The following is a 25,775-nucleotide window of genomic DNA, read 5'->3' on the forward strand; positions in this document are numbered from 1 at the left end:
TCCATGTGTTTTCTTTTGCATACCCTCTTCCAAGGGAGCTCTTCGGTGGGAATGTCCGAAGAGGCATCGGAAAGGGGGGTGCTTTGGATTAGTGGTCCCCTGCTAAGGGCTGGCGATGGCTAAGTTAGGGGAGGAACCAAAGGCAGAGCTGAAGGAGGAGGATTGCTAGCAGCCAGCACCCTTTCCATAATCTGGAAGGTGGGCCCACCCGAAGAGGGATGGGAGCCCAGAACCGAAGAGGACTGAATCAGAACCAGGGTCACACCCCGCTCCGAATGGCCCACCTCCAAGACTGGAGTTTGAGGGGTTTGGTGCGGATATAACTCTCGAATCCGAGACGGGAACCGAAAAGACCATCTATGCTGGAGCCGGAACTGAATATTCCACCCCCGAAGCAAGGGGTTGAGTAAGGTGGGCTGTCGTAGGAACTGACACCCACCAGGGCTTAGATACTTCAGGCATCATAGTAGTCGGTGCCGAAGGAAGGCATCCCAATGAAAGCAATGGGCAAGGGGGCCTTGTAACCGAAAGATCCCCATCAGAAGAATACGAAGGAGTCGAAGGAGGAAAAATCCAAACACCCGGAGCGGAACAGGGTCTGGAGATTCCTTTTATAGTCAATACCTGATCCACGAGACGAACAATGTCTATTTCAGACATGCTCCTGGCAGACCTTACCGATATCCCGGAAGGGGATTCAGGCCGGTTCAGAAAGGGACTGTAGGCTTGCCCGGCAAACGGATCCACAGAAGACGAATACCTGGTCTGTGGTAAGGAACTCAACGGAGCCGAGGATTCTGATTTGAATTGTGTAAACAGTAAGGTCAGCACCGAGAGGGAACTCGGAGCTGAAGTCACAATCGGGGTAGTAGTCAAAATCGGATCTGAGGTCATTGGAGCCGGTGCCTGTAAAGGCGAGGTCGGTGCCGAAGTGTCCAGAAGCAGACTGGTCTGAACCAAAGTAATCAGCGGTTCAGAAGTCGTCGGTGCCGAGCCCGGAACCGACAATTCAGACTTCCCAGAAACTGCGCTCAGCGCCGAAATCGGTAGCACCGAGTCAGTGAGACGATGCTCGGAGGAAGATCTACAGGCCTTAGATCGATGATTTTTGCTGCTGTCACCGGCCAGTGAAGAGGGGTCTGAGCGGGGACACTTCTTATCCTTGACTGGAGGGGTTGAGATCTCCACAGAAATAGCCTCCGAGAAAGGAGAGGAAAGCAATCCTTTCAAAATCAACTTGTTGCGCCGTTCATTCAACATCCATTGACTAAAACTCGCACAAATATCACATGGGGGAGTCGCAGAAAGGTGCAAAACGCCCAAACAATAAACACATTTAAAATGCAATTCACTGTTCGGTAATTTACCACTGCACGACGTGCAGTGTTTAAAACCTGAAGTACCCTTTTTCTCAGACATACTAGCACTCAGACAGAGAAGAGAAGGAGGAAAAAGGCCCGACTACCAGCAATGGTATGAAGAGTTACCACGAGGGTGGTAAAAAGTAAAGAAAAGGCAAGAAAATACCAACAATGGTAAGAAAAGGAATACCTGTGGGTAGAGCTAGACTATAAGAAAGACACTAGTAGAGAAATTATTGGAGAAATACACAGTTTAAATAAGTCAAGACTACTTAGCTGGAGAGCTCGGTGAAAACACTGCTATATGGCTGTGCGGCAAATGAGATCTGAGGTATGGGATGAGGGGCATTGTGGGTAGTAGTATGGCTCGAGAGTTTGGTGTATGCTAGCTTGGTATTTGGCTGACTCGGTTCTGAGGGTTTGGAACTGTACCCATCAGTGAGGAATGGAAGAAGATTAACAACTTCAGATGAATGGTTAGTACGCAAAGTAACTCTGTCCTTGTGAAAAATCAAATATAGAGGTTTGCAAGACAAAGCCTGTAATTCATATACTCTTTTGGATTAGGTAATGGCCACCAAGAAGATGGTTTTCCAGGTCAAAAGCTTTAAATCTACCTTAGCTGAATGCTCAAAAGGGGGTGAGACTAAAGCCTGTAAAACCAAGCTGAGATCCCAGACAGCAACAGGTTCCTTGATAGGAGGCCACAGAAGAAAGGTACCTGTTAAAAAGACCTTGCACAATTTAAATGAGGTTAGAGAAAAATAATTTTCCCCTATGTGAAAATTGGAAATGGCCACCAGTTGCACTTTCACCATAGAAAAACTTGCTCTGTTATGAAATATATAAGCCAGAAAATTCAACACAGCAGGAATTATAGCTGTAAAATGGTCTAGATTGTTTTGATGAGCCCAAATGGAGAATCTTTTCCATTTATTATTGTGTAGCTTCATCGTGGATGGTTTGTGTGCCACAATCAAAATTTTTCTAACTGGAGAAGAAAGCTTGAGAAGTCTAGCAATCATTGGAAGTGGAGTAACCAAGAGGTTAGATTCAGGTTCAGGAGATCTGGGTTGGAGTGTCCCGAGGGATGGGACAACAGATCTGGAGAGGGACCCAGAGTCCACGTTGGACAAACCATATGAGACCAAAGGAAGGAGAACCAAAGTTGTCAGGGCCAAAATTGAGCAATGAAGATCACTTGGCACTTCAACCTCTGTGCTTTTTGCAGAACTTTGGGAATGAGCTGAAGAGGAGGAGGGGCATAAAGAAGACCGGGGGGCCAAGCATGGACTAGAGTGTCTCTCGGTGACTGTCCCTGAGGAGGGATCAGGGCAAAAAACTTGCTGCACTTGGTGTTGGAGGGAGACACGAAAAGATCGCAGCAAGGTTGACCCCATCTCTGGAAGATCGTATTTGCCACTGAAGGATTCAGAGACCACTTGTGAGGCATCAGAATGGTCCTGCTGAGTCTGTCCTCCAGGGTGTTTGACTTCCCCGGAATGTGCATTGCTATAAAAAGCAGTTGGAAGAAATCACCCATTGCCATAGCCTCATGGCCTCTCGAAAAAGGGGTAAGACCTGGTTCCTCTTTGCTTGTTGATGTACCAGACCATTGACAAGTTGTCCATCTGAATGGCAATAGTTCCCATGGGGAGAGTGGAATGAAGGGCTTGCAGTGCAAGAAGCACCGCTCTCATCTCCAGAACATTTATATGCAAGTTGTTCTCTGTGGGAACCACATGCCTTGGACTGTTTGTCCCAGATAATGCCCCCCACCCACCCAAACTGGGATGCGTCCGTGGTCACAGTGGCCTTGGGAGGGGGTAGATGAATGGGCGGCCTTGACGATCCTTGGATTGGATCCACCATAGAAGAAAGTGTTTGCATGCTCATGAAATCCTGATTGGGTAATTCAATGGGAAGTACAGGAGGGACCATTAGACTGCTATGGTCCACTGAAGTATTCTCATGTGAAGGTGAGCAAGCGGTATCAGGGTGATTGTGGCCGCCATGGACCCCAAGGCCCTTAGGACAAGGCTTGCTGGGGGGAGAAGGAATGTCCATTATCTGTTTGACATGAGCCTTCAAGGTGGAAATTCTGTCCAGAAGAAGAAGGGCCAGAGAACGAACTGTGTCCAGACGGGTTCCGATGAAGTCTATGACTTTGACCAGTGAAGCTGAGACTTTTTCAGGTTAATAGAGATGCCCAAGGTTGAGGCAAGGAGGAACAGGAATTCTCTGGCTTCTAGGAGTTGAAGTCTGGTAGAAACAGTTAACAGCCAATTGTCTAGGTATGGAAACACCTGGAATTCTTGCAGTCTCAGGTGAGCTGCCATGAGTGCCATGCATTTGGTGAACACCCCGCGGGCTGTGGTGAGACTAAAGGGCAACAGTCTGAACTGATAATGATTGGCTCCTAGCCAAAAGCAGACGAACCTTCTGGAGCAGCTGTTCATTTTGGTGTGATAGTATGCATCCTGAAGGTTTAAACAGCACATCCAGTCATCCTTCTGCAGGAAGGGCAAAATGGACTGTATTGTGACCATTCAGAACTTTGAATTTGCAATTGTTTTGTTGATGGTGGTAAAGTCTGACTGAGGTCCCCTGTCTTTTTGGGCACTAAAAAGCATCTGGAGTAGATAGATGCCTGATCTGAGCTGGTCTGGGGGAACACTTTGGATGACTTTTTTTGAGAACAGCTTCGAAATTTCTAATGCTGTAGCCTCCCTCTGATTGGGTGGAACATCAGGAAGGGTTTTGCTTGGGAAGAGTTTCTGGAAAAAGGGTATGGAATAGACTCTGGATATAATTTTTAACACCCAATGATCTTTTGTGATGGCTTCCAAGGCTGTTGGGTGTAAAGAGTAATGTCCCCCGACTGCCTCCAGAGATGAGTAGTCGGGCAATCCCTCAGCATTGCTGATTGGGTCTGTCCGAGAAAAAATCCTGAGACCATTGATTCATTGGACCCCCTCTGCCACAAGGACAGCATCTGTCATTATAACCATTTTTCCCTTTGGCTCTGGGAGGAAGGTCTCCCTGTGAATCTTGAAAAGGACCTTGAGATTTTCAGAACCACAACTTACCTTCATGCTGGTTCCTGGAAAAAGTCCATTGTGGGGTAGAGAAGTTGATCCCAATGGCAGACAAGGTCTTTCCATTCTTTTCACTTTGGGAAAGAGTGTCTCTGACTGTTGGACCGAAAAGAGTCAATCCATCGTAAAAGGCATTGTTGAAGGACACTTTGTATGGTTTCAGGAAATTGCACAGCCTCATCCAGGCATGGCGTCTGGTAGTAATGCCTGATCCGGCCGCCTGTGGGGCACCTTCTGCAGCATGAGAAATTAACCTCATGGATGTGTTCAAAATAGACTGAAGGGTGGCCATTCTAGAGGAAAAGGTCTTCTGTTCCTTAGCAGACATGGACTATGAGAGAGAATTAGAGAGTTCCTTGACAAAGTCCCTCTGTAGTCTGGTTATGTGCCAAATAATTCAGAGCTCACAATATGAAACCCGCTTCCCAAACCTGTCCAAAGCTCCAGACTCCCTGTTAGGGGGATAGACATGGGAGCTCTGCTGGGCCAGCTCCTTTTTGGTGGTGGCTGCAACTACCATGGCATTGACAGGAACACTCTTAGTCCAAAAGGGGTGGTCAGAAGGGGCACTAAGAATCTTATCAGGCTGCTTAGGGATTGGTTCCATTGTGTTTGGCTACTTCCATGCCCTGCATGACACACGGTCAATAAGGGGGTCTGCAGGGGGGATACCCAAGAAGTAGATGGGCCTGACCCAAAAGCTTCCAGAAATACTGATTCATCTGTGTTAGGTCTTGGGGAAGACCAACCACCCTTCTGACATAGGATTTCCATGATGTCTGCTAAGGTGGTGATCTGAAGAGATTGGTGTCCTCTGTGAAAGATTCCACAGGGGAATCCAAGGGTCTCCTTTTATACTGGTGCTTCCTCCTCAGTGGGATGTGCCAGGGAAGTACTGAAAGACTCTGGGTGTTCCAAAATGGAAGCAGTCTGGAAGTCTTTCTGGGCAGGCTGTCCCAGAAAAGACAGAGTAGATAGCTCAGGCACAAAGGCAGCTGGACGGGGGCCGGGCTCCAAAGCAAGTAGAGTCGAGGCTCTTCTGGGTGCAGAGAAAACCCTCTCCACCACCTCAAATGCTGAGGGAGATTGAGACACCAAGGGTACCCTGGCCAGAGCTGAAGCTGTCGACAGGGAAGCTCCATGAATCCCAACCACCCCCAGATCTGATTGAGGAGTCACAGCTGAGCTATCAAACGCAGAGGTCCCAAGGGAAAGAGACAGCTCTGAAAACTTCGTAGCTGACACCAACCCCTCAGAACCAACACTAAAGCTATGGCTCTTGTAGGAGTCGGAAGAGTCAGGGAGGCTGGCACAGTCGAGTTAATCATACCTCTCGGCTCTGACATCGTGACTCCAGGAAGGCTTGGACCCGATAACTCTGAAACCAGGAGTCAGATCAGAGAATGAGATATAGGAGTAAAGGTCGGAATATTGCTCACAGATCCGGGGGTGGGGGGTGGGAGCAGGCAAGATTCCCATCTGGATTTGTGCCTTGAGAAACTTAACCATCATGCTGTCAACCTCAGGTTTGGAAAGGCTGTGAGAAGACCTAATGGAGTAGGCAACAGAAGTAGAACTGGGTCTGGTTTGCTGTAGGAAAGTGGACTTAGGTCTGGACGTCACTGGCTCTGGGGAGAAACTTTGGCTTCGATGCTGAGGAGAGGCCTGGACGACTATAGGAGTCGAGGTGGTCAGTTCCAGAGGTCTGGATGTCTTGGCAGGAGGTTCACCCAATTGGTGGGACCTTCAAGGGGATCTCTTGTGGTCCTTATGCTTTTTGGCGGGGGGTTGAGCCCCTGAAGTGGATGCTGTGGTAGAAGTAGCTAAACTGGGCAGAAGGCCTTTTAAGATAAACTTATTTTGTTTGTCAATAAGTGCACGCTGGTTGAACCTGACACATATGGTGCAAGAAGAGCCCAAGTAGGCAGCACCAAGGCATACCACATCCTCAGAATGAGCATGTGATAGTAGGATTTTGTGCCCACAAGTTACACACTTCTTGAAATCTGCGGGTTTGGGATCTGACATAGCTATAGACAAACTAACCCACGGTGCACACACACAATAACTAAAATATTAAAGCTATTACTGAAAAATGATATAAAAATGTAAGATAAGTTTTTTTATACAGTATGGTTAGAAAAGAGGTAGGGAAGCAAAAGGGAAAGTCACAAGAAGGTTTATACAAATTTACAAGGTTCTATGACAAGATGGAGAACTATAATAAAAGGACTAATATTAAAGAAGAATATTCAAGAAGAATAGAGATAGCACAAAAATAACTAAATGACTAAACTCACAGGAAAACCCACGCGGAGCTCAGAAGATGAGATACCCGATGTTAAACGAAGCATGACAAACGAGATCTGGGGGATTTGGGGAGAGGAGCATTATGGGTAGGGGAGGAGCTCAGATGTGGGAGCCTGGAGCTTTGGTATGCAACTGATTCAGATCTGATCCTTGGATCCAAACCTACAGGTTGAAGAGCAAATGAAGGCAACAACATCAATCAGCTGTCATCTCCAGGACATGGATATGCATTTTGGCCTCTTCAGGAGACCATGTACCTTGGACTGTCCTTCCCAAGTATTACCCTCCCAACCCAAGCTGGGAGGCATCCATGGTGATAGTGGCCTTGGGAAGGGGAAGAACAAAGGGGCGACCTTTTTGTAGCTGATTTGAATAAATACACCATAGAAGGTAACTCTTGCATGCTTGGGTGATCTTGACTGGTATGGATAATGGATTTTGGAGAATAGACCATTGAATTGTTAAAGTCCATTGAAGGATTCTCATATGGAACCTGGATAATAGGACAAGGGTGAATGCTGCTGTCATGGAACCCAAAGCCTGAAGAATCAGTTGGGCCAGAAGGGATGTATTTTGAGTTGAGATTTGCTGTAACTGACTGAAATACCCAGACAGAAGCACAGCTAGAGTTAAGCATCTTGCTTGAATTAGCTGATGCCTGGTTGAAGCAGTCGGGAGCCAGTCATCTAGATATGGAAACATTCAGAATCCCAGAGTCTCACACGCATTTAGTGAACATCCTGGGGACTGTGGTGAGACTAAATGGTAGTGCTCTGAACCGGTTATGACTGGCCCCCAGTCGAAACCGTAGAGATCTCCTGGAATGCCTGTTCATTTTGATGTGATAGTATGTATCCTGAAGATCTGTTGAGCACATTCAGTTGTCCTTCTGCAGAAAGGGCAGAATGGACTGCGCCATGATCATCCAGAACTTTGTATACTGAACAAACTGGTTTAATATGCTGAGATCCAGAATTGGTCTCAAGTCTCCTGTCTTTTTTGGCACCAAGAAGAATATTGAATAAGTTTGGACTCTCTCTGGTCTGGGGGACATCTTGGATGACTCTTTTTTTCTATCAGCTTTTTATTTCTAAATAAGCTGCTTCCCTCTGACTGGGAGGAACATCAGAAATGTTCTTCTGAACCATTGGTGGGAGTTGTGAAAATGGTATGATATAACCTCTGGATATAATCCTCTACACCCATGAATCTTTTGTGATATTTAGCCAGGCTCTCTGGTGCAGGGTGAGATGATGCATGACTGCCTCCAGAGATGGACAGTCAGGGCTCCCTTCAGGAGCATTGGTAGGGCCTACCTGAGAACATGTCTCTAGACTGAAAAAACACAAAGAAAAATTCAAAAGGAAACAGCCGCACTGTGTAGACCACACTCAGTTTTCCTATTTATTCTGGTACCTCAGCCATTTGTCTTCTGGGAATAATTCAATAATACAAAATGGTCATATGTACAGTATACAAATCCAGTACCCATTTAATTAAGCAAACAATTACCCAGTTAAGCAGTTAAAAGTATAAACCCATTTTTAACCACCAATAAACAATTCATTCTAAATGTAACATTATAATACCTGGAGAATCCACCTATGAGGGCCTTGGTGGATGGTAGGTCGTCCATGACCCACCCCTGTGCACGCCTGGTGGATAAAATTCTGAATAAATACCTTAAAGCCATACCCCATATCTGTAAAGATTCTTGGTCTTTTCTTTTAGACATGAATAACATCCCCTTCGATGAGGCTTACAACTTTCTCACCATTGATGTGGTCGATTTATACACTTCGATTCCACACAATGAGGCCACCGAATGGGTTAGTATCATGTTAAAAGATCTGGGAGCACCACAGGTAGAAATTGACACTGTGGCTGAATTGTTGGATATCATCCTTTCTTCTAATTTTTTCCTTTTTGAACAACAGTACTACTTGCAAACACAGGGCATTGCAATGGGGTCTCCCTGCGGCTCTAGTGTGGCAAACATATTTGTTGCTTATTGGGAAAAACAATTCTTAATGCATAACACAGCATTCCAACATCAAATTTCTTACTACACTAGGTATTTAGATGATATATTCATCTTATTTAAAGGTAATAATGATGAGGCTGAAACATTGGTTAACTACTTGAACAACACTACTGACTTCTTTAGATTCACTCACTATTTTTCAATGGTGGAGATTGACTATTTAGACGTCAAGCTCGTGAAGGATTTGGAAAAGGTCGGCTTCCTTTCTACCATCTTTAGAAAGCCGACCTTTTGTAACTCATTCCTTCACTTTTCGAGCCAACATCCTTTCAAACAAAAAAGGTCCATTGTAAAAGGCCAATTGATTAGAGCCTCAAAAATGTGTAATACGGAAGAAAGTTTTGATAAAGAATGTAACACACTAAGTAGAATGTTCTCTAGTAGAGATTATCCTGAAGACCTCATTTTAGAACTTACTGGTGAAGTCAAACATAAAAGACAATCAGGTTTATATGCATCTTTATTAACAATTTGTCATCCTAACTCTGAGACTTGTTCCACCATAGTTTCTGTTGAGTTAATATCAACTTCTATTAACTCAACAATACAAGACAACATTAATAACGGGTCTTCAGAACAAGTACACCTGAACTATGCAAGTAGCTTTATAACTACATTCAACCTGGACTCACCTATTATAAGTTCTATAATTCACAAAAACTGGTATTTTATTACCAGTAACCCACAATTACATGGTAAATTTGATGTTCTACCTCCTATTGTATATAAACGAGGTAACAACCTTAAAAATATACTAGAAAGAAATAAAAAGATTGATTTCTTTTCAAAACAAAAAGGCACATTTTTATGTGGCCATTGTAACTGGTGCAAACTATTAAAAACAGGTTCAATATTTCAAATTAAAGGAAAAAAGTATGACATTCACCACAAAATAGACTGCAATACTAGATCGGTAGTCTATTTGGCCTTGTGTGACTGCTGTCCGGCTTACTACGTCGGCAAAACAGACCAAAGATTTAAGGATAGGATTTACCAACATTCCTATGCAATAAGGAAAAAGAAGGAAGACAATGCTCTAGCAAAACACATCATAAACCAGAGAGACCATAGCTTCCATTTTGTAGCTATTGATCATATCCCACACAACATTCGTGGAGGGCCACAAGCTTTATTCCTTGAAATTAAGGAATTAGAATGGCAAATTAAACTAGATGCCTTCAGTAGCCCGGGCCTTAACGAACATTGCAACATCTCTTGCATCCTTAAACTTAAAAGTTACATGAGATAACTAATGTTTCATTTTCCTTAAAAATAAGTGGTATATAACAATTAATACATACCCAGTTATTCATTTATACAACTTAACTCTAGTATATATTTAAATATTTAAATACAATAGTAACACATGCTTTCCTGGTCCACAGAAGGTGTTTTTTAACAACAGATAACACCTGGCTCACAGGAATTTTCCACCTGTGGAGCTCTTTACTTCACACTTATTACATATGGGCCTTATTTTGCCACTTTTATATTTCTTTTGGTCATATTTCCAGTGGCCTTACTCTTGTTATTTTTATCTTAGTTATACTTCTTGTAGTTATGGGTGTGCTTTTAGTTTTGACTAAAGCATAAGGTGTATTCTAAACAGAAACCACACTATTGGCTTAAGTTAGCCTTCTTTAGAGTTTATTCCCCTTTTTTTCCCTCTGGGATGGACAACCCTTTAATAATTTTATTCACCTTTTTACATACTCAACCATTTTACCTATAGCACAGAAGGTATTACTATACTTATTTTACATAGTTTTTTACCTCCTTCTTAGAGGTGAATACATAAAGGGAACTTACTTTGTCCAGTCTTATAGAATTCTTTTAGGATGTTATTATCATCATTTAGCATAGGAATTTCTGTTTACTTATTTCCCAAACATTACAAATATGGTAGGGTTAATTTATGAGGTAAACAGTTAGGATAGCTAAAGTACTACTTTAACATTTAGAGGAACGGAAGGATTAATATAATATCTGCCATGCAATTTGTGTATATGCTGCAATTTTAGGTGTGTGTCCTGGAGTATCTATGCTTTTTGTTTTTAAATTAAGGTATTTTTATATTCTAGATGTTTGTTTTTGTACATGGTCTTGTATTCAACATGTTTGAATTTTTAAATAAGTTTAAATGAAACGCGCAAGTCCATGTTCTGAATGGTGACGTCATGTAGCACTAAAATTTTTAAACGGACTTTGGCGCCAATGTTTTTGTATTTCTGATGAAGCTACTGTTTGAGCAGTAGCGAAAACGCTTTTTTGGTGGCTTAAAATAAAATTGCGTTAAAGCTCTGTTTGCGTGCTTCTCTGGACCTGGTACTCTGAAGCTGTGGTATCGCTAGTTTTGTTTTCCTGTTTGGTTCCAGTAACATTATAATAAATAGCATGAATTAATAAATAAACACATACATGAATTACATAATCAAATTAACATCTAAATTCATACCCCTAGGGTATAATGTTCTATAATTTAATATCATTCTACATTCCAATTTGTTTAATTCTTTCATGAAATTATCCCTTCTAGGCAAGTGGGGTGGGCTAAAACACTGAAAAAGAAACTATCATCAGACCCTCCATGTGCTACTGAAAAGTGCTCTGCCATAGGGCTACTTAAATTGCATCTGCTGATATTACTCAAATTCTCCAGAATTCTAACTTTAACCTTGTGTTTAATTTGTCCTATATACCACTTGGTATGTAAATACCCACAGCCAATCACATATATCACACCATAAGATTCAGAATTGAACTTTTCCTTTGCTACATACTTTCTACCATTGATTTTCATTCCTGTTAAATTTTAATTTTACTACCAACTTTACAGTTCCCACATGCTCGAGTCCCCATCCTGTCCCCCTCATGCACAAATCCAAGATCACTGCTCAATAATTCTTTTAAATTACTGTACCTCCCATATGAAAGGGCTACATGTTTTGGAAAGTCTCTAGATCCCTGGTTGTGCAGACCATCTCTGCCACAAGAACTGTGTCTTCCATTAGAGTTCTTCTTTCTGTCCCAGGGGGAACCATCTCCACATGACACCTGCAAAGGACCCTGGGACTGGACTTCTTAAACCACATTTTTCTATCACCTCATTGGTTTCTAGAAAAGGGCCTCTGAGGGGCAGAAAAATGTACACCCACAGCAAACAAGGTATTTCCCTCTTGTTCACACCTGAAGAGTGTGTCTTTCACTTTGTGGCCAAAAACCGAAGATCCATCAAAAGGAGCATTGATGAAAGAAAACTTAAATGGTTCCACAAAGTCACACAAGCACATCCAGGCATGTCTTCTAATGAAAATAGCTGAACCCACCACCTCATGGACAAATTAAATATAGATTAGAGGTAGCCAGCTGTGTGGAAATTCTATTACCTTCCTCAGAGGAAATGGAGCCTTAAAGAGATAGCATAGATACTCTTCCCAAACCTGTCCAGTGCCGTAAACTCCCTGTCAGGGGGATGGACAGAGGAACTCTGTTCTGCTAGCTCCTTCCTTGTGGCCACCACAATGACCATTGCATCAAAAAGTACTCCCTTACTCCAATATGCACAGTCTTTAGGAGGAGCAAGAATCTTATCTGATCTCTTAGGTATTGGCTCAATGATGTCAAGTCCCTTACACGCCCACTGAGAGACCAGGTGAACAAGCTCACTGGCCACCAGGGAAGTCACCCAAGTAGTAGAGAGGCCAGACACAAAAGCCTCCAGAAACACTGATTCCTCTTAGAAGGGGGTGTCAGAAGACCAACCACCTCTTTGCTTAAGGAGCTCCAGAATGTCTCCAAAGGAGATGTCATCAGGTGGTGACCCCTTCCCCCTTGTCAAAATCAGTGTTCTCAGTTAGAGATACCTCTGGAAAATCTAAATGCCTCCTTTTGCATGTTCTCTTACAAGGGACTTCCTGGGTTGGATACTCCGAGAAAGTATCAAAAGAGATAATGCCCTGACAGGTTGGTTGAGGCCTTAATTGGGTAGGCTGTCCCACTGGAAGAGATAATCAAGGTTTAGTAAGCAACACAAAATGAGGCAAAGATGTCTGATCCAAAGAGGGGAGGACTGTCTGTTCTCTAGGCATAGAGAAAACCCTATACACCACCTTGAATGCAGAGTGCCTAGGAGACACAAAATTTTATGGATCCAAAATTGAGTTCTCTTAGAAAGTTGACCCCTGCAGCCCTGTCAGCACTCCACCTGAGGAGGGAGTGGATCTGAGCTATCTAACATCAATGCTACAAGGGGGAAAGATGGCTCTGAAAGCTCTGAAGTCATCTCCAACGTCCCAGAGCTGGCCCCGACATTTTGGCTCCAAGAATCTCCCAAGCTCTGAGATGCTTGGTGCTGGTCAACTGAGAGGTATCAGTGGAGTCAAAGAAACAAGGAGCTTCAGATCCAAAGAAGACACTACCAAGGATTTTGGATATGATGGCTCCTAAATGGAAGGATGAATCGGAGAAGGAGAAATCAAAAAGTGATGTGGTTGGAGGTAGGCTCTGAAGCCCCAAGGAGGTTGCAGCCAAAAAGACTCCCATCTATATATATATATATATATATATATATATATATATATATATATATATATATATGTCCTGAGGAACTTCTTTATCATCCTGTTCACATCCGCTCTGGATAAGCTCCTGAAGGATTGAACAGATGAGCCCATAGAAGGGGGACTAGAATGCCTTCTGGACAACTGCGTAACAAAAGGAGAGGAAAGCCTGGAAGAAATAGGTTCCAATGTTAAAGTGAAAGCATGGATCCAAAGGGATCTCCCAATCCAGATAGACGGATCCAGTAAAGATGGATTTACCTTTTTCAAAATCTTGGCTGGAGGCTTTGATGAAGGAGCCCAGTTTGAAGTAGAAGGGTGATCAGGAGACCTTTTATGAATCTCTTTGTTCTTGGATAGAGAGTCGCTTTTTGATTTGTCAGGGTTCTTAGGGGTTGAGCTCCAGCAGCTGAAGGAAATGACTTAGAAGGAAAAAGGCATCTCAGAATTAGTTTGTTCTTCCAATCGATAAGGGCCCAAGAATTGAAACATGCACAAATATCACAGTCCGTGTCTTAAGTGTACAGGCCCCAAATAGTAGACACATTCCCTGTGAGCACTAAAATTTGGGATCTTATGCACACAGGAAGCACACTTTTTGAAACCCAAAGGTTTTTCCGACATCTTGGAGAAAAATAGAAAAAGACTTAAAGTACTAACAAGCGACAATAACAAATACAAGCGACAATAACAAATACGCGCACACACACACACAGACACACACACACACACACACACACACACACACACACACACACACACACACACACGGATTGAATTTCAGTATTTTAAGACCAGAAGAATGAAATTGTAGTTTGTCGAAACTGTACTTTGACTAATCTGAGAATGTCGAATGTGCGGTAAGTTTTTCCCGGTGTATGTGTATAGTGTTCTGTGTCTTTAAGAAGTAATGGTGTCTGAGTGTTGATGATGGTGGTCGGTGTGTGGTTATGTATGGAGATGTAGGTAAGTGTGCAGTAGTTAAGGATTCAGGGTAGGGATGTGTGTTATTATTTTGGATGTTGTAGGTGTAGTTTAGGGTAGGTGGGTGAGGATGTGTGTATAGAGGTGTTGAGTGTGGTGATTGTTTTACATGTGTGGTGTGTGTGTGTAATGGAAATGTAGGGCTTGTAGAGGTAGGTGTGTTGCTATTTTTGTGTTAGTGCGACCTCAGAGTTGGTATATATAAGTAGGGGGTGTGGGGGGTGCAGGGCAGATTGCCCCCCTGCTTAAATGTAGCGTAGTGTGTTTTGTTATTTTATGGGGGGGGGCGTATTTTTATGTCGGGGAAGGTTTGGTGTTTTGAGTATTGGTATTTTGGGTTTTTGTGGCTGTGGAGTTTCATTGTTCTGGTCTCGAGATACTGAAATTCTATATTTCAGTATTTCAAGATTCAGAAGTGAATCCATATATACATACACACACACACACACACACACACACACACACACACACACACACATATATATGTATGTATACTCACAGATATATATATAGGGTGTATATCACGTGGTCGAAAGCTAATAATAGCGAACGCTCCAGTATTAAAGCTTAGAGCAGCCAAGTTGTAATTGGCAGTATGGCCACCAGATGGCACTCCCCATTGTGAAACTGTAATTTATATGCAAGTATTTTATGTATGTATTTAATACTATTGCTTTAAGCCATGATATTTATATTTATATTTATACTTCAATTCATGTTTGGTTAAAGATGGTTTTAACAACATGCTGATTTGCACAAACTAGGTTTATTTTTTATATTTAATATGTATTTTTTTAAATACAATTTTTAGGTAGTATGCTTTTAAACAATAGAACGGTTTTAATTGATTTATTAAAAAGAAGGAGTGACTGGTTGGTTTTTAACTGAATTTTGTATATAAAGACATGATTGTAGAGGGGTTTTGCATACATCCAATAAAGTTCAAATGTGGACGAAAACGCGTTGAAAAAATTATGGGGTTTATGTCTGGATTATAATTCAAGTGAGGATTGTCTTTTGGACTGTTTTTACTGTGGATTAATAACAAATTTGGCTTACACTTTGGCTCTATCTTTGCAGGCTGCCCATACAAGTGCATTTTTCTTTTCAAGTCTTGGTAACTGTTTGGCACTTGGTCTCTACACACAAGTGGGTTTTTGATCTATAACCTGAGATGGAAGGGCTACCCGAATTCACAAATGAGGACAGAGCTAATGGTGGAGAAATGGGCCAAATTCGAAAGATGATTGACCAACTGTCGCAGTTGGTCGAGTTGCTTATGTCCGCTTGTCAATCAATCATCACACTAGCTTCCAGTCTTCCTGGAAACCAGGAAATGCATGAAAACGGCCAAGAAAGGCATAATGGCAGCTCGCTAGCAAATTTTGAAGGAGAGGAGCATTTGGAGGCTAGGTGAATTGAAGCAGACAAGGAATATGAAGGATTTCCTAATATTTTGATTGGCAACATGACAGAAAGAGACATTGGAAGGGACAAGAATGTTCCAGTTCATCCTAAAACAAACACAACACAAAGTGACTGTAATAAAACTTCTAAGAAATCTAAACTTGACTTTAAAGCTTTTATTAACAAAAAATACACTTTTGATGGCAAGCTAGATGTCACACATTTACAAGAAAATGATAGCTATGCCAACAATTTGGACAAATTTAATTTTTGTTTGGAGAAATATAAAGCAACAGACTTGGATAATGTATATTTAAGACAATGTTTGAACTTAAAGATAGTGCCTAAGGGCTCACATGTATGCAAATTCCCCAACAAAGTAAATGAATGTTCAGAATTTCAGCATGAATTGATACAGGCTTTTGTTAGGTGTGGCTTTGACATTGTTAGAGCTATTATTAAACAAAATGAAAGGGAGATGGAAATTTTGTTCAGAGAACTAGAACAAATTAATAAAAATATTTTGAGTGGTTTAATGTTTACAGTGGAGAGTGAAAAAGTTAAGTACTATAAAGTATTGGATAAGGTTGATTCAAAATGTAAAAATATTTTCAATACAAAAATGAGAAAAGTGGATAGGGACCTAAAAGAGTATAGGACACAGACAGCTTACCCTAAGCCTAGAACTCACCAAAATGTGACAAGAGAATGGGAACCAGGGCATTATGCCCAGAATAGCTTCATACACAGGGAAGAGTATAGTGAAGGACATAACACATATGTCCTTCATTTTGGGAGACCCTTTAGAGTGTCCACCTCTCCAAAGATCGGAGATGATAAAAAACAGGTAATCAGTATACAATTACAACAAGGGCAAGGGAAACCCCAGGAACAACAACTGGAACCGGTGGTGAGGATACAAGAGCGGGAAAGAATTATAGTGCAGGACTCTAAACATAGTTTTAAAGGGTTCAATATTTACAACTATAGTAGTGTGCAGATTAATGAACACCATTTTCAATTATTTCTTAAAGATTTTAAATTCATCCCCAAAAGAAAGGCTGACATTAGTAAAACAGTTATAGATTTGAAGCTTTTTTTAAGGAAAAAGAATTCGGAACTGTGGTTTAAAGGGCAAAAGAAAACTACTACTAATAATCAAGAGACACTTTGTAGAATGAGTACCTTTAACCCACCATTACATCAGCAGTTAAAGAACCTGGAGATGATAATGGAAAGGGAATTAAGAAAAGGGGTTGGAGAGAATAAAGTGGGTCCCACTTTGTCTAAAGAGGAGAGGTCAATTTTGGATGAGTTGAAAAAAAGATAAATCCATTACAGTAGTGAGACCAGATAAAGGGGGATGGACAGTAATAATGACCAGCATTTTATATGAATCTAAAATGAAGGACATATTGAACGATGAAAACAAGTATACTAGGGTATCACTAAACAAAGTGAATATAGCCAACAGGAAAATTTCATTAATTTTAAATGACTAGTTGTTAGAGAGGATTATTAGTATAGACATGTTTAGATATTTGCCGAGCAACACCCAAGAGTACCCTCTATATCTGGGCTTCCGAAGGTTCATAAGGAACCTTTGGATTCCCCTTTGAGACCCATTGTCTCATCTGAACGTTCTATTACTGCCCCTTTGGCCAAATTTCTTGATACTAAATTGAAGGACCTATCTAATAAAGAAAATGCAGTGTTAAAAGATTCATGGGACATGCTGAGAAACGTTAAACAGAATTTATTTGATGAAAATATTATTTTCATAATTATTGATGTTATTGACCTTTTCTCCTCCATACCACATGAGGAAGGTATACAATGGTTCGAGGAGGCTCTGGTAGATTATGGCATACTTGATGTGAATGATTTCAAAGCCTTTCACTTATGGATGTTATTTTAAAAAACAACTACATATTTTACGAAGGGGAGTTTTATCAGCAGTTAAAGGGCGTAGCAATGGGGGCAAGATGTGCCCCCACCTACGCCAATATTATCCTCTCTTGGTGGGAAAGAAATATGTATTTAACACTAAGTATATTGAGTGCTGGTCCTTATACAAATGATACCTGGATGACATTTGCCTCTTCTGGAAGGATACTGAGGAAAAATTTCTAGAATTTCTGGAATACCTAGTAGGTAAAACTTCCTTCCTAAGATTTACTTACAGTATAAACCACGATTGTATGAATTACTTGGACATAACTATTAGTAAGGACCATGGTAGTTTCACATTAAAAGTATACAGGAAGGATACTTATTCAAATTCCTACCTCTGCTACACTAGTGGCCATCCCTTTCACCAGAAGAGGAGTCTGGTGAAAGGGCAGTTCATAAGAAATAGTCGAATGACCTCCAAGGACATAGACTTTATAGATGAATGTGTTTTATTAACTAACATGTTCAGAGAGAGAGGCTATCCTGATAATTTATTAAATAAAGTTAAGCAGGAAATGGTCAAAGGTAGAAAAATAAGGTTTGCATCTATACTAGGGAAAGAAGTTCACTTTTCCAAAGTTATGGATGATGGAGAGAGGAAACGGTCAGATCCTAACTTTAACAATTTTGAGGAAGCTTACATTATGGACTATATAGGGGGATGCAGGGGTCATAACACGTAATATAGAGAATGAATGTAATAAATTTAAGGAAATTTCAGACCCTGAAGGTATCCTTAGCAAACCCTTGAAATGTATTTACAGAAGGGATGTTAATATTAAGAACATATTGGAAAACAGCAACAGACATATTGCTACACAAAGCAAAAAGAAAGGGACATATAAATGTGGGGGGTGTCCACAGTGCCCCTTTGTTAGGTCAGGTAACAGTGTACACTTGGAAAGTAGGAATAGGACCATAACTAGCATGAGTTTTGTTAACTGTAATACTTGTGGGGTAGTGTACTTAGCACTGTGTGGGTAATGCACTTAATTTTATATTGGAAAGATGGAGAGAAAATTAAAAATGAGAATTTACGAACATACATACGACATTAGGAATATGAACAAAAATAATGCATTATACAGGCATTACATGACTTGTCATGGAACTACTTTCCAATTTTTTGTATTAGAAGTAATTCCCAAAGAACAGAGAGGGGGACAATGGAAGACTCGGTTAGAGTACAGAGAACGTTACTGACAAATAATATTAAAAGCCACAAAATCCATTGGCCTTAATGATGCAGTCTCCCTAGCTCCACTATTAAGGCTTAGATCAGCCAAGTTGTAATTGGCAGTATGGCCAGTAGATGGCGTTCCCATTGTGAAACTGTAATTTATATGCAAGTGTTTTATGTAAGTATTTAATACTATTGTTTTAAGCCATGATACTTATATTTATATTTATACTTAAATTCATGTTTGGTTAAAGATGGTTTTAACAACATGCTGATTTGCACAAACTAAGTTTATTTTTTATATTTAATAAGTATTTTTTTAAATACAATTTTTAGGTAGTGTGCTTTAAAACAAGAGAATGGTTTTAAGTGATTTATTAAAACAAAGGAGGGATTGGTTTGTTTTAATTGAATCTTGTATATAAAGACATGATTGTACAGGGGTTTTACATACATCTGATGAAGTTCAAATGTGGATGAAAACGCGGTGAAAAAATTAAGGCGTTTATGTGTGGATTATAATTCAAGTGAGGATTATCTTTGGGACTGTTTCTACTGTGGATTAATAAAGAATTTGGCTTACACTTTGGCTCTATCTTTGGAGGCCGCCCATACAAGTGCATTTGTCTTTTCAAGTTTTGAGATCTGAGGTATATTAGGTTGGTGGGGCATTATAGGTAAAGGGAGAAGGTTGAGAGTTCAAGTATTCTATAATCTGGAAGAAGCAACTGAATTGGAAGTGTGGATTGGATCTGAACCCAACTGTTGAGGAATGAATGAAACTGGCAACATCAGATTATGTCTTATGTGGAGAACTTATAGATTAGCATTCAAGAAAATGGTTTATCTGGTGAATTCTGTTTTAATGGGAAAAATAGCATATATGTGAAATGTTTATATGATTCCAGAAAATTATCAAAATGAAATTGTGCAGTTAGTGTTTTCTTTCATATGGGGTACAAGAGTAAACTCAGTGAAAAGAGGTATGTTGTATATCAGTGAAGATGAAGGGGGATTGGAATAATTAAATCCAGTTGTTTATTCTACTTCTTTAAATCTGTGTAGAATATTAAAGTGAGTAAATGAAGAGAATGAGAAATGAACAATGAACATTCCTAAATATAAGTACAAAAAATTTGGGAGATGATAAGAGTAAGAAAAAGAGATAAAGATTACATAGGTTCATAGGTAAGTACTAGGCTATTGGCCCTAGGGCCTATATAAGCCTAGCCAAAAAGGTACCCTGGCTTTTGCCACCCAAGAAAAGTATTAATATAATATAATTAATTATAGTTGCAAGTAAAGGAAACTCTTGGAACAACCTCATGATGATCAGGATTGAATGCAGGAATGATTAAGAAGAATTGAATTTAAACCAAAAGATGAAAGGTTAATATTGGCAGGCCAAGACAGTGGATTATGTACACTATGGTTTACAAAGTCCATTGAACATTTAGGAGAAACAGACGAGTGTAGGTTTTGTAAAACAGAATTGGAAACAGTTGCACATCTTGTTGCTGGTTGTGATATACTAATGGCATAAGGACTGTATACTGAAAGGCATAATAAAATGACAAGACTATTGCATTGGGGATTATGCAGACATTATAATACTGAAGTTGCTGGAAAACACTAGAAACATAAGCCAGAAAGCATTATAGAAAATGATGAAGTTTATATCACATGAGATCACCCATTACTAACAGTTCAAAAAATAGATGTGAGAAATCCAGATATAGTAGTCCATGAAAAGAAGACAAAAGTATCATTGATCAGTGAAATTTTACACCCAGTGATTATAATACTTTGCATACAGAGATACACGGAGTCATAAAATATCAGGATTTGCAGGTAGAAACAAAGAGGTTGACAGGTATTACTTTTTATACAGAGCAAAGTGGCAAAAACTGTTAGATGGGGTGGGGATTGACAGTGGATGAAAGTAACTTATCCTCTTATTTGAGCAGTCTGTCTTTGCAGGACTTGGGTGCATTTGCATGACATAAGTTGAAATATTTTACTGTAGCTACTGCATTATTTGATAATGATAATATAAATAAAATATAAATATAAATGAAATTAAAAATGATTAAGAAAAATACTAACATGGAAAATGAAAACTGGTGATACAGAGAAGAATGGAAGGATGTGGTATAATAATGGAATGAAACAATATTATTATGTAAATCCATGGGGACATTTACCAGAAGAAGTGACAAAAGCCATTAAAGTAAGGAAAAAGTGGAGTACTAAGATTGCAGTGTGTCAGGATTTCCTATGGATATTGGTAATATGGAGGTTACAGATATAGGGGAATATGCCATATAAAATGAAAGTTGAAAGAGTGTGTTTATTTTTTGGGGAAGGGGACAATGAAGGATGCTTTTTGAACTGGAAAAAAGTGGTTAAACTCTGGAAAAAGTTGTGTAAATAAAAATGTTTGAAAATATTAATGAATTAAACAATATACATATGAGAATATTAATGAATTAAACAATATACATATGAATATGATCATGTATGTATTTTATAAAAACAAAAATAATATGTGAGAAAGGCAGATAAGAATTTATTTTATACAATATATATATTTTTTTTTGGAATGAAAGACTGAATGAAATTTTATTTAATGGAAAATTAATTTTGGCTGCTATACTAAGAAAAAAAAATAGATTATGGTTGTGGAAGGAGGAGTGTGGGTCAGTTATGGAACAATAATAATGATGGTGGTATACAGGAATGTGTGGGCATGTACCTGAAAATGTGTATATTTTTAAATATGTAAATAATGTTTTGTTTATGCTGTGTTAATTGAAGGACTCCTACTCTTTTTGATAGGTTTGTGGGATCTTTTGCATCCATATGGGCTAACACCAACTAAAGCAAATGGGACCTTGACTCTCTTCTGAAGGACAACTCACTCAGGTGTGCAGCACTCCCCTTCCGCTGTACTGCAATGTCTGCAATCCATCTGCCTGATGTGGGAATACAATCCACAGCCTTTTGCACCAAAGGCAAGTGTTACCTGTTGCAGCACTACCACTGCTCAGAGTGCAGTTTCCATCATTTTCTCTATTATTTTTCAAAATTAATTTTACATTCATAATTCAGGAGTTTTTCCCTTTTCATCATTCTTACCAAATAATCAATTAGCTAAAAAACATAGCAAAAAAAGTTCAAAATAAAAATTACAAATATTAAATTTACCAGCCGAAAAGTAAAGTTGTGTTGTGAATGGCAACAGCTGGTGAAACACTCTTCACACAGATGATAATCTCTGCATTCTGTGCACCTGTTCAATCAGAAAAACAAAATAAAACCATAAGGAATACTGATTCAGACCTGAAGCAACCACCACCATGTCTCTAATAACTGCATAATCCAGATATATGCAAAATTATACCTATAGACAGAGCAGGAGTTATTCAATATCCTGAGGAAGAAGTTGCTACTGCTAGTGATGTACCTAAGTTCACACCAAAAAATACCTCAGTATCTTTGTAAATTCTTTCAAAATTAATACATTTTATGTTACAATGTAGTGCACTGTATGTGTGTGTGTGTGTGTGTGTGTGTGTGTGTGTGTGTGTGTGTGTGTGTGTGTGTGTGTGTGTGTGCGTATATATATATATATATATATATATATATATATATATATATATATATATATATATATATATATATATATATATATATATATATATACACAAACACACACACATGTATAAATATATTTTCAGTCTTCCTGGCCATAAAGCATTACCTGTCTATGTAGTATAGCTAATATATCTTTAAAGGAAATATTGGGCAAGGCATGCAGTTCCCCTTCTAACTTCAATATCACCTTGGTTTTATGGTCTACCTCTAAGAACTGTGGCACCAAAACAACAAATGTGTGATAATTAGGGAATGGAAAATACATAACACTGCAGTTATATCTACAGAATTCAGATTCATGAAGGTAAAAGAAGGTAAACAAGTAAAAATGAAAGTTATGTACTTACCATAACAATAGATCTGAGCTGTCTGTTTCCATCTGATTCAAACTGTGGGTTATCAGATCCAACATGGATCCAATGCAGGCCCACTATCAAGAATTCAGCTAGACAAAATCCGCTTCCTCCTCCCCAGCTCCAGTAAAGCTGCCTCATATCTCATTTGCCCCCTCTTTCTGTTTAACTTTTGAACCTAGCCCCCAAAGGAAGAAAATGCAAAAAGCGAAGGACCCCAAGAAAAGTGGGGAAGCAGTCTTCCTGGCTCAGTCATCTTTGGAATAAAAGGATTGCCAAGAAAGTGAAGACAGGCAGGGGGGAAGGTTGAACCAGATGGAAACAGACAACACAGATTTATCGTTATGGCAAGTACATAACTTTTGTATCTGATGTTGTCTTTTCCATCAGGGTTCAATCTGTGTGACAAAGTCTAGACAGGTAACACCCTAGGGTGATTTAATTGAAGAATATTGCACAACACAGTGGAACCAAAAGAATCTCCAGACCTCAACTGGATATCCAATCTGTAGTGGGGAATGAGAGTGTGATGAACGACCCAGATTGCAGCTGAACAAATGTCATCTAATGCAGCTTTGGAGAAAAAAACTGCAGAAATACCCATAGCTCTGGTAGAATGATCCTTGAGTTTATGATGCAAAGACTTTCCTTTTAGGCCATACCCAAAGGAAATACAATCAGAAAGCCATTCATGCAGAAAAACCTTAAATAAGGGAGCACCCAAATGAGACTTGGGGAATAAGATAAATGATTAGACTTTCTAAAGGACGTTGTCCAATCCAAATAAAATCTCAATTGCCGATGGACCTCAAGACACTGCAATAGATATCCACTCCTATTGGCAAAATTGGGGAAAAAAAGACTGGCAGATAAATGGATTGGTTCAAATTATTCTCAGACACCGCCTTAGGCAGGAAGGTAGGATCTGGTCTAAGGGACACTCTGAGTCAATGAAAGACCAAATAAGGAGGGAGAGCATCGGGGGCTTACAGCTCTGGTACATGTTTGGCAAAAGTAATGGCCACCAGGAACACAGTCTTGCTTGACAAAAAATTCAAATCAACAGTAGCAATAGGCTCAAAAGAAGGTGCAGCCAGCACCTGGAGCATAAAAGGCAACTACCAAGGCAGAACAAGATCTCAGACAGGAGGGCGGAGTAAAAGGGTTCCTTTAAGAAAGGCCTTGGAGATCTTAAGCGCCAACAACAGCACATTATCTCTATCAATATGAAAACTGGCTATAGCTGATAAATGTACTTTAATGGTCAAGTAACTAGACCTAGAATTAAACAAACCAGCGAGAAAGTCCAGTGCTGAAAAAAGGGCCCAAGCCATGAGTGATAGCCTACAAGGCAAAATGCTTCCACTTACTAACACACCTTACGAGTAGACATTTTCCTGGAAGAAGTTAAAATGTGAACAACTCTGTCTGAAGGCTAGGGATTCCTGGTCATGAAAAAAATTGGAGAAACCAAGAGGTTAACCTGAGCTTTTCAAGCCTGGGAGGATCAAGACCCACTGGGTGAGAAATGAGATCCAGACTGGGGTGCAGGATCCAAAGACGTTGTATCAGGAGAGGCCAAGTAAAGGGGAACCACACCCGGTTAGGCCAAAAGGGAGCAATGAGGATCACAGCTGCTCTGCAATGGGCTGCTTTCCGAAGAAATGTTATTATCAGTAAGGTCAGAGGATATTTACAAAGAAGACCTGGGGACCTAGCGTTGACAGTCTCTGAGGAGGAGCTAAGGCATATTATCTGCTGTACCTGGTGTTGGACATGGAAGTGAACAGGTTGCAACATGGAGTACTCCAGCACTGTAAAATACTCAGATTTAGAGACTACTCATGGAGAAGGACAATGTTCCTACTCAAATAGTCCACTAAGATGTTGGCTGTCCCCAGGTTGTGCATTGCAATCAGAAACACTTGAGTTGAAATCGACCATCTCCAAACCCCTATGTCCTCTTGACAGTGGGGTAAGAACGGGTTCTCCCCTGTTTGTTCAGATACCAGACCACCGACATATTGTCTGTCTAGACAGAAATCACACCCTTGGAGAACATCCTGGCAAGCCTGCAACAAGAAAAGGTCAGCTCTTATCACGAAGACTATGATGTGCAGATTGGCCTCAGTAAGCATACCAGGTCCCCTGGATAGGTCTCCCTTCCAAATGACCCCATCACCACCTCAAAAGAGGTGACCATGTCCTGAGTAGCAGAAAAACAAATGGTTTCCCTATGGCCATCAAGGAAGACTCCAACCACCACTTGATCTGATCTCAACAAAGACTGTTCAGAAGAACTGGAGAGTCCATTGGATTTGTTAAGTAAGACCACTGTACCATCAGAGTTCACTGCAGTGCCTGCATAGGTGATACCTGGCCAAGGGGAACAAACAAATGGCAGCTGCCATGTGACCCAAGAGTCTTAGACTAAGAAACACTGGAGGTTTTCTGTAAGAAATCAAGGAACCTGCTAGATCCCAAAGGCTCGATATTCAGGACTCTGGAAGTTTGGTGATTTGGGATACCATGTCCAAATGGCAACCTATAAACTCTGAAGACTGAACCTGATGGATACTGGGATGTTGGTAGTCAACTGTGATCCCTAAAAATCTGCACAGCTGGAGTAAGGTGTCACGGGCCCTGACTAGGGATGCTCTCATGGTAGCAGTTAGGAGCCAACTGCCCAGGTAGGGAAAGTCCTGGGACCTAAGTCAGGCTGCTAGTACTGCCATATACTTGGTGAACACGCTGGGGGCAGTGGTGAGGCCGTATAGTAGTACTGTGAACAGGTATTGATCAACTCCCAGCTGGAAGCACAGAAATCCCCTGAACTGCCTCACAATCTTTATATGATGGTCCTTGAGAG

The 25,775-nt window shown here is 40.4% G+C and overlaps 1 protein-coding gene across 1 annotated transcript in view; it reads right to left on the bottom strand.

The window, feature by feature from the left end:
* The window catches only part of ZSWIM2 (zinc finger SWIM-type containing 2), a 1,244,853-nt gene that overhangs the window by 411,745 nt on the left and 807,333 nt on the right, over positions 1-25,775 (bottom strand). The window contains exon 6 of the mRNA XM_044075126.1: positions 22,104-22,188. Within this exon, the coding sequence (XP_043931061.1) occupies positions 22,104-22,188 (85 nt within the window). The remainder of the gene's footprint in view (positions 1-22,103; positions 22,189-25,775) is intronic.

The sequence above is a fragment of the Protopterus annectens genome, chromosome 6.part0 (genome assembly GCF_019279795.1).
Source record: "Protopterus annectens isolate FY-2018-M chromosome 6.part0, PAN1.0, whole genome shotgun sequence".
Lineage (NCBI taxonomy): Eukaryota > Metazoa > Chordata > Ceratodontiformes > Protopteridae > Protopterus > Protopterus annectens.